Genomic DNA, 17,010 nt, shown 5'->3' with positions numbered 1-17,010 from the left:
ATTCTGTGGGCCGTGCCTGCAAAACCCTCACCACAAGGACAGTGACAAGTTCTGCTGCCATCTGAAGACAGGGATGAACTTTTATGGACTAAGACTGTACCACTCTGAGTGTCTCTCTGCCTTGCTACAAAATGTTTCTGCGGGTGCCTTTTTTCCCCTAAAGTCACCTTTTCTGTTCTCTCTTTGTTAATGAAAGTTATTCAAATGAGTTTGTCCTTTTACCTTCTTGGACCTTCTCTGTAGCCGCAGACTTCAGTTTACTCTTTCTATGGTTACAATACAGTGTATGAAGTGTGTAGCTTCTCCATGTTCCAAGTCCTTTAGTAGTCAGGCCTACAGTGTGTGCACTAACTATGTGTTAAAAGCAGTCCTTTCCTTTTTCAGACCACACTGCTGCTTCTGTCTTTCTGTTACACTCCTTGTGCTCTGTTCTTATATAAACTGACTAGAAGCATCTAACAATAACCATTTCCCAGCCTGAATGTAAAATACCAAATGTCTATTACTTATGAATTCAGGATGGAGAGGATGTAGTCAGATTTTTTGCATGATGTGGTACAAATGACCTCTTACCCAATTCCAGTAGAGTGCTTGTTTCTTCTGAAGACCTATGCCCATGGCCTTCATGAAATGCATTTCTGTTGCATTCTTCTAGATGTTTTCCTCATCTTGCTGATGTCTAGCAGAATTTCCATTGTTCTGTATTTATAGCATTCTAGGGTTTCTTTAGCTAGTGGCTCCAAACTCTTTTGTGTCAGTCCTAAAAACTAGATGTAAAAGTCTAAGCACTGGGTAATCATATTCATCACAGCAAGGACTCCATTTCTCTGCTACTAAATTTATGTAGGTTCCACAGCCTTCAAAAACGGCAGCACCACCAGTTCACGACTAATATATTGAAACATATGAGCTGGGGTAGGGCAGGGGTGTCATTTCAGACCTAAACAATAACAGTACATATTTTATATTTGACATCAGCTAAAATTTCTTATGTCAATATGAATAAGCCATGCACTTTACCTAATTTAATAGGAAAAATAGTCCTCCGATATACTATAGTGTCTATGACAATAAGGTCTTTAGTACAGAATTGGAGTACTATTCGGAAACTCTGTGGGCAGTTATGGAAAGTGGTGTAAGAACTGTGAATTGAAAGAATAAGAAGGACAAGGAGAAACAGAATTGAAAAGTGAGTATGCCTATAGTCCTAGCACCATTGAAGGCTGAGGCAAGAGGGTTGGGATCTCCAGGCCAGCTTAAGCTACGTGAGAGGCTGTCTAAAGAAGAGACCAGAACAAAACAGAGATAGAAAAGAACAATAGGTTGTTTGAAAAATGGCATAAAGCTACATAGTGGGTAAGAAGGGAAGTTTTAAATGATAGAAAACATTGAAAATGGAATCTAGCCTATGGCTAAATACTGAAGGTCTTACATACATTTAAAACATTAAGACTTACTATTAGTAAATTTTCAAGAGCTAACATTTATTTAATAAATGGGCAAAATGTTGCTTTGATGTAATTTATAAAAAAATTACTTTATGTGTATGAGTGTTTTGCCTGCAACTCTGTGTACCACATGTGTGCCTGTGGTAGTCAGAAGAGGGCATCAGAGCCCCTGAAATTGCGGTTACAGATGTTTGTTGTGAGCCATCTTATGGCTACTAGGAAATGAACCCCAGTCCATTGGAAGAGCAGCTAGCGATGAGAGCCTCAGAGCCATCTCCCCAGCCCCTCTTCTTTTACTTAACTTTGAACACAGTTATTTCTTTTCCCATTATATATAGAAGTAGGTGGACAAAAGTCTGACAACAGATACACAGTAGCTATATGAGATGAGATGAGCTACTGAATGATTAAAATCAAGTGCACATAGTTTGTGAATTCAACTTTATTGATCTGAACACAATCAGATTGAAAGCAGCATGAGGGAGATTCTACCTTTGATTATAGTCATCTGCTTCGGTAAGAGTTGGATTGGTGCCATATCACTTTGATCACTTATACAGCTTTCTTTGTGTGACAGGTAGGACAGAGACATTCAAATAGACACGAAATGAGAATCTTGTTTTGTAAACACTTGCAGGCTGTATTTCATCAATGTGTTATATAGTCCACATTATGAAAAAATGAATCAAGAGTTTCTGGTTGCCAGGCAGTAGTGGCGCACGCCTTTAATCCCAGCACTCGGGAGGCAGAGGCAGGTGGACTTATGAATTCGAGGCCAGCCTGGTCTACAGAGTGAGTTCCAGGACAGCCAGGGCTACACAGAAACCCTGTCTCGAAAAACGAAAAAAAAAAAAAAAGTTCCTGGTGGTTAAAAATACCAGTATTGCAAATTAAAGAATATTGCCAAAGCTTCAAAGTCTGAAGGATGATAACAATTTGTATATCCTTTTACTGCTTTCCAATTTTTATTGTAAAAATGTCTGATAACCTCTATGAAAATGTTTAGGCAATTAAAATCCTCTGTCATATAGAATGATTCTGGTTTTTGTGAAGTGATACAAAGCTCACCACAAGAGCATACTAATTTTTTCAGAAGGAAAAAAAAGGTCATGCTATGTACATGCCTTTGGTCTTTTAATAAAGATATTTTTAAATTCATCAAAATAACTGGACATATCTTATAATTTTCGTTTTAACAATGGTAACTGTAAGTAAGCGTGACCTAGCATTGTAGTTTGCAATTTCAGTTCCTCAAAATTACCTATAAGGCAAAAGTCACATTAGGCAAGAGCTGAAGCTTTTGTGCCACTAAGCTGCAGAATCCAGATTTGAACTTAGGTCTGCCCATAGTTTTGAAATCCATACATTTAAGTTGTTACGGTTATAATATATTCATATTGGTTAAGGGATCTTAGTTAATTTTTGTTTGGAATTTACAATTCTCTTGAAAATAATTCCCTCATTATGTTTGTAATGTATTTATTTTAAATGTGCTTAAACAGTTATGCTTCTAAAATAATTTGAAGATAATACACTAGAAAGTAATTTATGATGACTTAAATGTGGCATTAGGTTTATAATCTAATTTGTCGCAAAGTAAGAAATAGAAATGTGAGCCCATGAGTTGGCTTAGGTGGTTAAGTTATGTTATGCTGCCAAGCCTGAAGATCTGAGTTTGATCCCCAGGACTAATACGTATGGTTGAAGGAGAGAACCAATTCCCTCAAGTAGTTCATACACAGACATCAAAATAAATAACTGTGATTTTTTTAAAAGACTATAAATTATTATAAATGGAAGGAGAGTGTCTGGGAATACGGCTTACCTGGTATGCAGGAGGCTCTGGATTCATTTCCCAGTATTTCACATACTCGAAAGAAAAGACCATTTTATACAATGTAGTTACCAAAGCACAGAATTGTAGAAGCATTAGGTATAGAAGGCCCATCTGCTTCTCCTAAAACATGTAGACATAGTGACTACTAGAAAGGGTACCTGGGGTGTGAAAATAGTGACTGACAAGGTCTTAGCAGCAGATGGTGTAGATTTTCAGTACTTTGTATTTGTTTTCTAATGTGAATGTGTAATAATAATATAAAAAACCCTATGTCTATTTGGTACAACATTTTACCCGTCATTTAGAATTTACTCTGGTTATGTTTTGAGTCCGTTCAAATGTTCTTGGATTTAGTTCGTTTCTGTTTTCTGTCTCCCCCACCTATCCACTCTCTTGAGAATTGCCTGCATCTCAGTCTTTTAAAGATGATGGATGGAAAACAATTAGCAGTGAAAAGCTTGAGTACCATACTGTTTGACGGTTTTCATTTTCCTTCTCTGTGCAGATTTCTATGGGAAGCCGCTGCCTCCCCTGGCTGTGCGACAGAGACCTAACGGTGATGCTCAGGACACGATCTCATAACCAAGTCGGATGGGTTGGTCCTTTTCATATCAGCAAGGTGAACTGAGACCTTTCCCCAAAGCAGAAAAGCCCTGAATGCTGATGATGGGCAACACAACCATAATGATTTCAGGGAAGAAAGAATATCCAAGAACTTGACCTGATAATTTACTTCTCCATCTTCTGTGGTTAAAGCAGAAAGGAAACAAAATGACCAGTAGCTGAAGAGAGCATCTGGCCACGCAAGCAGTCATGGCATTGATGCTCTGGTTTACACATCCCGACTTTTGGACATACTCCTGAAGAAAAACCTTACAAGTTGAGCCAATGGACTCTACATACCTGATTATTTAATAATCTGTATTTCTATGCATTAAACATGTTTTATAAGGTATATATACATGAAAGGGGAATTCCTGGGAATTTATAATCTAAATTTTAACTATTTTTATATTTTTTTCTAAACCTTTTGTTTAAGTTTGCTATTGTATTGACTACGCACTTTCTACAGTTGCTCTGTTTAAACTGTCTGGATAGAAAGTTGATTTACTGAACACACTTGAAGTATACAAGCATGTATGCTTTGTGATAACATTGTTTCTAAAATGTACACTCTATCTTGATGTAATTTTAAAATAGTTACTATTTTAAAAAGCAAATTCTCAGATCTTTAATCTGCCAAATTACATGATTTGAGAGTGGTACCCAAGGAGAGAATTCAGTTCTGTTGTTGCTGTTCATTTTCCTTGGTAATGATATCAATAAATGTTAAGATGTGTGAAATACCTTTAAGAAAATAACTAAATTTGTTAAAGTAGCAAAAATGTATCCTGTGGGATAATGATTCAAAGTCCTCACAGAGCCCGCTAAGGGACTAGACCTTCTCTGAGTTCAGGGCCCTCTCTGCTCTCTGTCAGCAGCTTCATTGACTGCTTGGGTTGTTTTCTTTCATCCATGCCTTGAAATTAAAGGTAAAAGGGCCCTGCAGGTCTAGAGACTTCAGGTTTCCAGCCAACACGGCTGTACAAATAAAAATGTTGGCACACGTCCTTTCATAAAGCACTAGTTCTAACATGACTTCTTAATTTTAGATGACAACAATATTCTGCTCTTGAGTGCCATTGATAAGGTTCTCTGTCCATCAGCCCTTTACCAAAACTTGTAGAGATATTTTAGTAATGGATTTATAAAGTAATATTCTATTGGAGACATGCCTTTAAGTCAAGGTGAAAATAACAAAGATCAAGTCCCTTCTCACCCTGTTAAGATTGGTACCATGTACTGGCAATGAACATACACTGGTTTCTGAATGTAAGTCCTCCTAAGGTAGATTGATCTGATCATTTGCCTTTTAAATGTTTATAATGTATTGTGTTCACATTTGAGCTCCTTGGGCCCGGATCAGTCAGGTCACATGATGCTAGTTGGCCCTGGTGGTGTTTCTGTGAGTTTGTTCTTTGTACTTGGCACAGTGATGAGGAAAAGGTTTAATTTCTATGCAAAACATATATGCAAAATTAGCAGGTGGCTCACGTAAGAGAACCACAAGACAGGATGTACATTCTGAACTGGATTTTAGAGGGAAAAGTGCTCATCTTCTTGGTTCATTTTGTAATATTTAAATTGCCTTTTAAAACTAAACTTATACTTTTGCTATCTTTTAATGCTCATCTGGTTTGAAGATATTCTTGCTTCCTACCAGTGTTTACTATAAAGTACAGTAATTACCGACTCTATTTCATGAAAACAGTTTTGAAGTTGAATGTAACATAAACCGTAATCGATGTTTTTTATGGCACTCTCAAAAAATTAATATGTTTTCTTAAAGCTGTATATAAAAAAATCCTTTAAAATCTGTTTTGTAAATCGTGTCAGATTTTAATATTTCAGTCCTTATTTTGTTATAGTATACATTTTCATTCTATTCATCATGAATTATATAACATTTCACACAATAAAAATTATTTACAATATACCATTTATCTAATTTTTAAAGATTTATTTATTTATTTATTTAGATATGTATTTAATGTATATATGAGTACACTTGAGCTATCTTCAAACACATCAGATTAGGGTATCTGATCCCATTACAAATGGTTGTGAGCCACCATGTGGTTGCTGGGAGTTCAACTCAGATCCCTTGGAAGAGCCTTCAGTGTTAATTGCTGAGCCGTCTTTTCAGCCCACCATCTCTCTTTTTATTTGGTAGGTTTTAAATGACTTTCTTTAACTAATCAGATGATTTTTTTTTCATTACTACTGTGGAAAGAGTTAAATTGGTAGATTAAAGTAATATACTTTTTCTTATTTTATATGAAAACTATTTAAAGGATGTGTGGAACAACATTGTACTTTGTTTTTATTGCAGGTTCCCAGTATTTTTTCAACCCTATTGCCCAAAAGATACAATTTAACTTATTCTTTATAAGGCAATTCCATGTGCTCTTACTGGGTATTCCATATATATATATATATATATATATATATATATATATATATTACATATATATACTATCATATGTAAGTAATGTCGAGTGTGGGATTTTATGGAGTGTGTGGTGGTTTGAATATGCTTGGCCCAGAGAGTGGCACTATTAGGAGGTGTGGCCTTGGTGAAAAATAGCACTGTGAGGGTAGGCTTTGAGACCGTTCTCCTAACTGCCTGAGGATGATCTGCTGCTGGCTTCCTTTGGAGAAAGATGTAGAACTCTCAGCTCCTCTAGCGCCATGCCTGCCTGAATGCTGTTGTGCTTCCTGCCATGGTGATTATGCTGAACCTCTGAACCTGTAAGCCAGCCCAAATTAAATGTCCTTATAAGAGTTGCTGTGGTCATGGTGTCTGCTCACAGCAGTAAAACCCATCAAAGCAGAGTGCTAACTGAAGTTTCAAGAGATCTTGTGGCTTGTAAGTTTTCTTCAATTTTCAACTCTTTTTGTACTAAGGAAAGCAAATTTATAATTTTTATGAATTAAGTGCTGTTTTCCTTTTTGGATTCTAATTTTTTATCTGTATGGGTGCTTTTGCTTACATCAAGTTTGTGTGTGTGTGTGTGTGTGTGTGTATGTGTGTGTTTGTGTTGAGAGAGAGAAAGAAGCTGTTGAATCCTTTGGAATTAGAATTACAGATGGTTTTGCGCTGCTGTGTGACCACTTAGACTCAAACTCAGAACTATGGTAGAGCAACTAATGTTCTTTTTAAAAATTAATTATTTCATCTATTTACATCCCAAATGTTTCCCCCCTCCTGGTCTCCCCTCAAAAATTTGCCCCTCATCCCCTTCGCCTCTGAGGTTGTCACTCTGTACCCTGCCACCCTGGGGCATTAAGACTCTACAAGATTAGGCACATCCTCTCCAACTGAGGCCAGACAAGGCCTCATATGCTTACATATGAGCCCATGTATGCTCTTTGCTGGTGGCTTATTCTCTGGGAGCTCCCTGGCTAGTTTTGTGTCAGCTTGACACAGGCTGGAGTTATTACAGAAAAAGGAGCTTCAGTTGAGGAAATGCCTCCATGAGATCCAACTGTAAGGCATTTTCTCAATTAGTGATCAAGGGGGAAAAGCCCCTTGTGGGGTGGGGCCATCCCTGGGCTGGTAGTCTTGGGTTCTATAAGAGAGCAGGCTGAGCAAGCCAGGGGAGGCAAGCCAGTAAAGAACATCCCTCCATGGCCTCTGCATCAGCTCCTGCTTTCTGATCTGCTTGAGTTCCAGTCCTTGACTTCCTTGGTGATGAACAGCAACGTGGAAGTGTAAGCTGAATAAACCCTTTCCTCCCCAACTTGCTTCTTGGTCATGATGTTTGTGCAGGAATAGAAACCCTGACTAAGACAACTGGGTTGATAATTTCTGTGGTCCTGGGAATTATCACATCAACTGCTACTACGATGCAGCTCGAGTTGCTTTTCACACAGAAGTTCGAGCTGCTGAATTTGTTAAAGATTGGCCGATGCATTCTCATGAACTTTGGACTCAATAGAATAGATAGATCAGGAAATAGCTGAGGTAGTAGCTAAATTGAAACAAGCTCTAATGGTCTTTGGAGATCAGTTAGATTTATTGAGAGAAGAAATGAAATTAAAATATGATTGGAATGTTACTTTTTATTGTATTCGGTCTTTAAGATTCAAGGAGAGCAAATATGATAGGAAAAAGGTTAAAATGTCTTTGTTGGGTCATCCCAATTCTTCTCAGATGATTTATGTTTTACAGCAAGAAATTATAGAAACCTTTTCAGAGAAGATGCCTGATGGAACAGGGAATGACGTGGACGGAACAGGTCTTGCAGATGTTGCAGCTTCATTTATTCCCATGAATTATTTTAATAAGTTTCTTGTTCTTGTGATTTTTATAATTCTCTTTGTTGTGATAGCTTTACACATGTATGTATGCTGATTTATTTACATAAAGCTGTTAGACAACTAGATAGACGAAAGGCCATATTTACAGCTCCATAATATGCTACAGTGTTATTCCTAACAAATCTGCTTAAAGAAAGCAAAGGGAGGTGATGTAGTGATATGGACAGTAAAGCCTTTATGCTTGGATTTCAGAGAAATGTTTTAGCAGAGCCTTTGCTATGTTTAGATTAATCCGTGGAGGCTGTGAAATTGTTTGAGACTGTTTGAACCTTGAAGAAATGTCTCCCTGGAAAGTCTGCATTAGTTCCTTTGTGAGATCTTGCAGCTGTATAAACCTTGGTCCTAAGACACTCAATGGAAAACTTGAAGTTCTTACCATGGGCTCGCCATGGTCAAGATTTGTGTGGTTTGTCTGTTCTAACTAATGAATAAAAGTAACTGGAGTGAGGTAGTCGGGTTCAGTCATTTCCAAGAAGGCTGAACCCCTTGGTTCCTTCAGAAAACGTGAAGGTTTATCATCTTGGTAAGCTTCTTCCTCTAGTGCAGCACTTGTGAGCGACACCAACCATTATCAGTGTGACCTTTGCAAAGGCTCTCAGTTTGCTGGAGTAGAACTCCCCCTCACAGCATTATTTTTACCTTTTTAAAGGCAGTCCCAACAGGAGATACTGAGGAGTCAAACTTGTTAGAACATATTACATACATATATATGTACATATGTGATCTCCACACGGCATATTTTATGACCCCCTATAAAGGGAAGGGTTAAGACAACTAAAACAATAAAAAACTGAGGTCATATTTATGTGTTCAAGCACTGGATTGTCAGCTTAAATTTCTGTACAATACCCGGAGACCCCCTATACTAAGAGGAGCTGCACCTGAACTGAAATAGCCTGATTGCCTGATTCCAGGCACCTCTGTGGGTTTTAGTTTGAGTTTTGTTTTTTTAGGTTTTTTTCCTTCTGCCATTTGTCTCACAGTACCAAACAGGTTTTCATATCCAGTGGGTCCTTACCATTTTGCCAACATAAACAAGAAGAGTTGTAACATGACTTGTATAAGTATGAAAATTCATAAAATTGTTAGAAGTAGACTATAAAGTATATTCAAAACCACTCCTTTAATGATTTAATGATAAATTGCCTAGATTAAAACAATCCTACCTAGAGGAAACTTATTAATCTTTTAACTTATTAGTCAATTAAGTCTTTCACACTATCATTGAAAGAAAAAAAAAACCATAATAGTGTGGGAGTAGTTCTTGGTACATTGTTTGCCTAGCATTCACAAGGCTCTGGGTTCTATCCTTGGCAACCCCATAAATTAGTCATGAAAGCATACCACAGATAACCCCAATAGCTTTGAGGTGGAGGCAGTGGGATCAGTTTAGGTCATCCTTCATTACATGGTGAGTTCAAGGCCACTCTACCTGAGATGCTACCTCAAAACAATATTAACAAAGAAACAAGAAAATAAGTTCTTATATTTAGTGTAGGTTGTTTCTTATGCCATCAGTAGCTCAAAACAAGTTGCTAATAGATCTGACCTTTTGAAGTTTAACATCCTAATATGAGTCTACCTCCTATTTTCTAGGTCTTCTTTCACTGCAAATATAAAACTAGTATATTTACTAGTTGGTGCATTTTATAGTGAACATAGAAAATGCACAAAATCTCTGAATATAACAGCTAAAGGGTAAATGAATTACTTTTTCCCAAATATAGAACAGGTGTGTATTCATGTAGTCATTTGCATACCAATTATTGTATTTTATTTTATACTGAATCAAAATTCTAACACACTACTTTATAGATTACTGAGGAACTTACAAAAAAATAACAAACAAAACAAAATAAAACCAACTAAGCTTTAAATCACATTCGTGTAGAAGACATTTCCTTTGCATAGGATTTGGAGAGACCAGCACCTACCTATCGCATAGCCTATACTGATATTTTGAGCATCGAGTGCCATCTCAACGTGAAGGTGCCTAGTTACTATAGGAGACCAAATCATCTCTCAGACATTTCTGGTTTGTTACCAGAGAACAAGGCAAATGCTAATGAGTGGTTATTCCTAACAATGTGAACACTGATGCTTGAAGTGGGCCAGGGCCTTGGTGAGTCCTTGGGAGTGTGGTCTTAGTGCTTGGTGAAAAAAGGCATTATCCAAGTATCAATGATGTGACAGTTCTTATATCAAAGTCCAGCCACCTATAATAAATAAGCCTATTTAAAAAACAAAATTGAAACTGGAAAGCAGAAAAAGGCCGTCTATTCAAGGTGACCACACTGGGAAGAGGAACAAAGACATCCAGTGGAACCCCTTACCCGTGTCTTTGGGGCCCTAATGAGATCTGTGGTCCCTGGGACTAACTGGCCATCATCATCCGGGTTCAATCTCACCCTGTTAAGAAGACGCTCTGGCATTTTAAAGCTGTTGGAAAGCTCTTTCCAAAAGACAAGTTTCCCTATGGCTGTCCCCTCTTTCCTTCTCTCAGCCTGATAACTCCTGGGGAAATTCCTTTTCTTTGGGTCCATTCTTTCAGAGGCTGATAGATGGAGACCTTAGCATGTCTGGAAAGATCTGCATCCCTGTCGAGCTGGTTCCAGAACATGCTAACGGCCAGCCCTCAGCATATGCCCGCAGTCTCAGTGGGGGTAGTCGGTACTTCCAGTGTAACATTTATCACTTACCATTTTAATGATACAGTGCCTCGGGCAAATGTAAGGAGAGGCACGATTTAATCTTTCTACCGCTTTTCTCATCGCGGGGATCTGTTTTGTAAATCAGCAATGCCTGTGCATCTAAAACACTGATACAGGTCTTCTCTCGACCCCATGAGCAGAGACAGGAAGGGTGACTCTGTAAACCAGCACCCACACTCCACCCTTCGCTCGGGGGGTTCGCACCCTAGCAGCTCCGGAGTCCGCAGAGAGCTTTGGCTCCGCCTCTTGCAGGACCTGTGTCTCCCGCGAGATTTTTGTCTACAATCTCGCGAGACCGGAAACAGGAACTGCGAGCCAGCCCGTCTGTGACCTCCTCGCAGGACCCGGAAGTGTGGCATTTCTTCGTGTTACCCCGCGCGAACTCTAGCGGAGACCCGTAGTTGGCGAGCTCAGGCGGGGACCATGCTGACTCGGGTGAGGCTCTGGCGGTCGAGCGCCCCGGGCTGAAGCCACCGAGAGGCAGGGCGGACTGGGATGGGACCCGCACTACCCACAGCCCGGAACCATGCTGAGTGTGTTCCTGGTGCTGCTTCTGTCCCGCGGGCCGGTGACATTGTCACTGCGAGCTTTCTCGGCCCTGGGTGCACCCCGGTGATGAGGGGAGAGCCAGAAAGTTGGGGCGATGCTTATTTCCGTAAATAAACTTTGGAATACTTTTTCTTTACAGTCTTACTTTAAAAGACAAACAACAACAAAAAACTTTTATGGCTTCTGAATTTTTTTTTATTTAGCATAGATTCACCTCTAACCTACGCCTTACACTTGGTAATTACCACTTCGAGAAAAACCATGAAATAATTTTGTTACAAGTAAGGAATTGATCCAACGGCAGGAACTGACATTTTAAAAATCATTTCTTTAAAAAGCAGGAAGCCCCACTCCTGATTAGCTATTATTGGCAGTAGCTGACTGAGGCTGGGGGAGAGTTGTCTTTGGGTTATGGCTCAACACCCCCATGTGCATAACGACGACAGCACTAATTGTTCCGAGTGGATCAGGGAGAGTCTGGGTGGAGTTGGAGTGGTGTGGAGGCGTGGTTATTAAAGTATGTTGTAGACAGGTATGGAAGTCTCCACGAATAAATAGAGATATAAAGAAAATGTAATGTCACTGTCAACTTTCAATAAATATGTGATATCACAGTGTGTTGTCAGCACCTTTTTCTTATCATCATAGCTGAAAGCACAATCAGAGGGGAAGCTTGCCAAACAGCTATGCAGAGTTGTGTTGGATCAGTTTGACAAACAGTATTCGAGAGAACTTGGGGATTCCTGGAGTACAGTAAGGTTAGTATGGTTCGTCTCTTGCTATTTTGTGAGAGGAAAGGGAAGTATGGAGCAAATACCTCCTTGAGAGTGGCACAGTCCGGGGGGAGGAGTTGACTATACATTTTATGTGTGAAGGAATCACCTGGCATGTAGAAATGTGGGACAGATAGTAAAATTGAATGCCCTCTCAAGCACTTGCGTTTATCTGTAAAAAGGGGAGGCACCACATTTTAAAACAATGCTGTAATAAGAATCCTAGCTTGGAAGAAATTTAACTTAGTGAAATTCAGGAAATACCAAGTCCTTAAAGTCAGTGTTCCTCTATCTTAGCTAAAGTCAGGCTTTATTTGGCAATTATTGTCACCATTCCATCTGTATGTGGAGCACATGTGCACACGGACAGACCAATCTAAATAAGCCTAGCATGCATGAACATGGCCAAGTGGCCATGGTGGAACTGGCGGGGAGGGAAGGCACTTGGCATTCCCACAGTGGGGACTAGACTGTAGGTTGTCCTCTGACCTCTGTGTTCAGCCGTACTCCATATCTCTGCAATAAACTCGATGACTTTAAAAAAAAAAAAGTGACAAATATGATTTGTGTTTTGATGAGTCTTAGCTGTTGATCGGAATGGTAGTGAATGGGGTTTTGTATGGAATGCCTGATTGGTATATATGACACCCCCTGGACTACAAAGAACAGTATAGTCCTCTCAAGTTTACATGCAGTCTATTCATGGGAGAAGTCAATGGGTGGGGCACCTTACCATTCCAGAAACATGCATCAATAATAGGGCATTTGATTTATTTCACTGTGTGGGTGCCAGTGACAGCCACTGGTGACTTTGGAATTGACAAAAGGAACCAGACATTCAGGGCTGAGGGAAGGTTGCCGATCTGTTTTGCACAGCAGAGATGAAAAAGCGGTATAACTGGATAGCCTGAAAGCTCAGAAAGTAGTGTCTCCGACGACTGTTTTATACCGTCTCTTCTGAGATGAACTCCGTAGGTAGGTCTTTTCAGAGAACAACTTTAAGCATAATTTGGAACAAAGAATAAAGATAAGCTGTGAAGTGGGTCAAAAATGATTTTAGGACATTAAGATATTTAGGAAACTTATAAAATGAAAAGGCAACTGTTATTTCAACAATGCTACATTTTATGAGTTTTCTATCAAAGCGTGAATAGTAGTGTATATAATGAATTCATAAGGATTTTAATATGTCAAGGTATTCATATAGAATATCTAAAGAACCACACACTTTGCATTTGTAGGTAGGTATTGTATTCATATAATACCTAGTTAAGTACTTTATTTTTCTTCTGAGGCTATAGTGTAGAGTTAAAGTAATTTACCTAAATTCATTTAGCTGGTTAGTAGAGTTGGAACTTTTGCCCAGTCTGCCTGAGTCCTGATCTCTCACTATTGACAGCACTGTGCCTCATACGTAGGATATAATTAGCATACTTGGATGATTTAAAACAAAAGATTTGCAAGAAGTATTTTGTCTGAAGGCTTTTTAGTAACCTGGCTATTCATAACCTGTAATGACTTGATTTTCTACTTCGTATACCCAGAAAGACTTATAAATTACTGTTTGACCCTGAACAAAATGAGCAGTGAACCTCAAAGCAATGTAATTAGCTGTGCCTTCTGCTCTATCTACCTTTTTGGTAGAATTTCATGGTAATTTAAGTTTTGCATAAACATGTACTAAATTTGCCATAGGCAAAATAAAAGCTTTCTTAGAAAGTCAGACCATGGAAGGTGGCCTAGGGAAGTAGGGATGGAATTATATGTTTGTTTTATAGCTGTTTGCAAATGTAATGTTACACTTCATTTAAGCACTTTTACTGTCATCAGTCTCCTCCCCTCCTCATCTGGGAAAGAACTCCTGCTGTTTCTCAGGTCTCTGTAGCTGTGGGGAGGTTTGCTTTCAAGGTTCTGTCACTGAGCTGAGCTTTCGATGTCCTTGCATCCAGCTTGTTCCCTTCAGGGAAGTCTGTAGCAGAACATGACGTTGGCATCCGTGTCATGTCATCTTACACTATGCAGTTCCTTTCCAGACCGAGGCCATAGTTTTCTGTTTTCGAGCAATTCCTCTTAGTTCTCCCACTCAGGATACTTGAGTGCATGTTGTTACTGTCTTCTAAACCCATGCTGCTTTCAGGATGGACTTGGGTTCTCTCCTCTGGAGGCATCACTGAGTCTCTTTCCTTCCTCTACTCTATCTTTGTAATAAAGAAACTTTACTGGGAAGTAGGTCTGGGGTTTTCTCCTACCTCCTTAGAGGTGATCTCTGAATCCTTGAAATGTACCGATAATGCCCTGATAAGAGTCAGACATTTACCTGGGGGTTTGTGCTATGCCTGCTAGTCTAACAAGGGAGCTGGAGACCACAAATAAGGAAACAACCTGCAGAAGGGTTAGTGTCTAATTAAAGTTGACTGGTATGGATGGACAGTCAGTTGAGTCTCTGACAGAATCCCCAAAGAGAGCTGGGTACCTCGGTTTTGTGAGCATCGTTGGTCAGCAATGTTACCTCCCATTGTTGAAAACTGTGCTACCCCACTGTCAGGTCACTGTGTTCCCTCCCTTCGTGGCATTGTGTTTGTGGTTTGATTATTTTAAAACCAACACCAGGCCTCTGAGGTATGGTAATTTCCACTCACAGAGGTCAAATAGCTTGTGAGTGAGTACCCATCATGTATCTGGAGAGGGCTTGGGGATTCTTCGTCATCACTCTGCTATGCTGCTCCCCACTGCAGCCATGCTTCACTGTGTTGCCCTGTCCACCCTAGGCTACCTTCCATGCTCTGCCTTTCTAAGAAAGTGTCACTATATGCAGTGTTTCACCTGAATCAAGAGTCTTAGGGGTGAAGAGGATCCTTTGTGCCTTAGGTACTAGATATTCTGCTCCCTCCTCTGCTAGAAGAGTGCGGGTTCAAATCTCTCAGCAGATAGCATATAACCTAGGTAAGTTATTGAAAATCTCTACCACACTGTCCTGACCTGTAAAACAAGCAAAATAGTATACAGTCCACAGAGTTATTTCAGAAGAGAATATAAATTTCCATAAATACACCCGTGGTTCTCACCCCTCTGAATGCTGTGAGCTTCTTAATGCAGTTTCTCATGTGGTACTGACCCCTAACCATAAAGTTATTTTTGTTGCTATTTCATAACTGTAGTTTTGCTACTGTTATGAATGGTAATGTAAATATGTATATTTCCCAATGGTTTGAGGCAACAACCCCTGTGAAGCATTGCCAGGAAAAGGTAAGAAGCAGTTAGCCCCTTGTAAATATCTCTGAAGGAAAAAAGAGGAAATGCCTTTGAAACAACTTTAGTGTTTCCATGAGTCCTGTTTCTGCGACCAATCCTCAAAGTGGTCCGGTGAACTCCCTCTAGTGGACGGGGAGGACATTAGGAAAAGGATTATTAATTCTTCAACCCTGGAAATTCAGTCATAGCTACTGTCAGCTTAGCTTCATCACGGAAGAGGAAGGTTTGGTAGGGAACAGAATAGCAGGAGAAAGAGAGTGTCACAGAAGAGCTAAATAAAGATTGCATTACCAAATATGTCCAGTATATCAATTTTCATGTTTTAAGTGCTAGACTTATTAAAATAGTAATTACAGAGCTTAAGGTATAACTTAGTATGGAGTGCATAGCTGGCATCCCTGAGACTCTAGGTTTCATCATGGACACCAGAAATAGAGTAAGAGGAACAGGCATGAAATCCGTGAATAAAACTGATTTCTTCGCATCATCCAGAAGCTCCAGCAAAGAGTAGTTATTGCTATGTTATGGACCCCATACGACAGGCAAGCCGACGTAATGACTGCTGGTCGTGTGACGTCACTGAGCTTCTCAAAGGTCAGTCATTCCTGCGTACAGGTTTATCTTACTATCCTTTAACGTCACTTTACATAAAATGTAACTATATGAAAGTTGTATTGTAAGTAGGGAATAGCATATGGCTAAAGCATAGGACTTAGAGAATGAATGAAGCTTAGCAGGGGGACAGGAGTGACTTGACATGTAGTAAGAATAAGAAATGCGAGTCACAAAAACTTTCATAAGGACAGGCAAGTCCCAAGAGTCTGCACCCTTTCAGGAGAGTGCCCACCCAGCTCCCTAAGTGCTCCTTTCCCAACTTGCCTTTCTCTGGTTCTCCTATGACCAGAAAGAAACAAAACTGCAACAAAACAAAAGACACAGTTGCACAATGCACTGTTTCTGACTTCTATATAGATGTATTTAATTTGTCTTACCTGTATGAATACTGAATGTGTCTGTGATTATATGCACCATGTGAGTGCTTCATGCCTAAGAAGCTCAGAAGAAGGACCATCAGATCCCTGGAACTGTAATTGCAGGTGGTTATGAGCCACCATGTGGATGCTGGGAACCAACCCTGAGTCCTCTGAAAGAACAACAGATACTCTTAATCTCTTGGGCCATTTTTAAAATATTTCTCTAGAATGTCAAAATGCAAAGATGCCCAGGATAAGGGATATCGGTGTCAAGGCTTAGAAACTAAATGGAAAGTTGTTTGACAGCTGAGAGCTTGCCCAGTGCTGCATTTCCACACAGCCAGAGAGCTGCGGTTGACAACTCAGTAATACAGTTGGAATCAGTAACTGTTTGGGAGATGTTAGAGACATAACTCAGAAGAGCTCAAGGTGGGAAACATATATTGAATTTAACAAAAAATATTGAGCTTTAACTAGCTTAAGTGCTAATTTTCTCTGCTTTATAAAAGTCCAACATAGGCATAAAATTGATTTGGAAACCCG

At 39.5% G+C, this 17,010-nt stretch overlaps 2 protein-coding genes across 4 annotated transcripts in view; both read left to right on the top strand.

Moving 5' to 3' along the window:
• Arl13b (ADP ribosylation factor like GTPase 13B) overlaps positions 1-5,833 on the top strand; it is a 53,305-nt gene extending 47,472 nt beyond the window's left edge. For 2 of the 3 annotated variants that reach the window (XM_021184840.2, XM_029470726.1), the window contains one exon: positions 3,791-5,740. In XM_021184840.2, coding sequence (XP_021040499.1) covers positions 3,791-3,867 — 77 coding nt within the window. In that variant the 3' untranslated portion in view covers positions 3,868-5,740. Of the gene's footprint in view, positions 1-3,790 lie in introns of all 3 variants that reach the window. The other variant, XM_021184841.2, reaches the window with a different exon arrangement.
• Positions 5,834-11,271: 5,438 nt separating this feature from the next.
• Positions 11,272-17,010, top strand: part of Nsun3 (NOP2/Sun RNA methyltransferase 3) — a 47,372-nt gene continuing 41,633 nt past the window's right edge. Inside the window, exons 1-2 of the mRNA XM_021185123.2 lie at positions 11,272-11,354; positions 12,117-12,226. Of these exons, the coding sequence (XP_021040782.1) occupies positions 11,343-11,354; positions 12,117-12,226 (122 nt within the window). The 5' untranslated portion in view covers positions 11,272-11,342. The remainder of the gene's footprint in view (positions 11,355-12,116; positions 12,227-17,010) is intronic.

Source organism: Mus caroli, chromosome 16, assembly GCF_900094665.2.
Source record: "Mus caroli chromosome 16, CAROLI_EIJ_v1.1, whole genome shotgun sequence".
Lineage (NCBI taxonomy): Eukaryota > Metazoa > Chordata > Mammalia > Rodentia > Muridae > Mus > Mus caroli.
The sequence above is the reverse complement of the archived record's forward strand: the minus strand, read 5'-3'. Positions and strand labels throughout refer to the sequence as shown.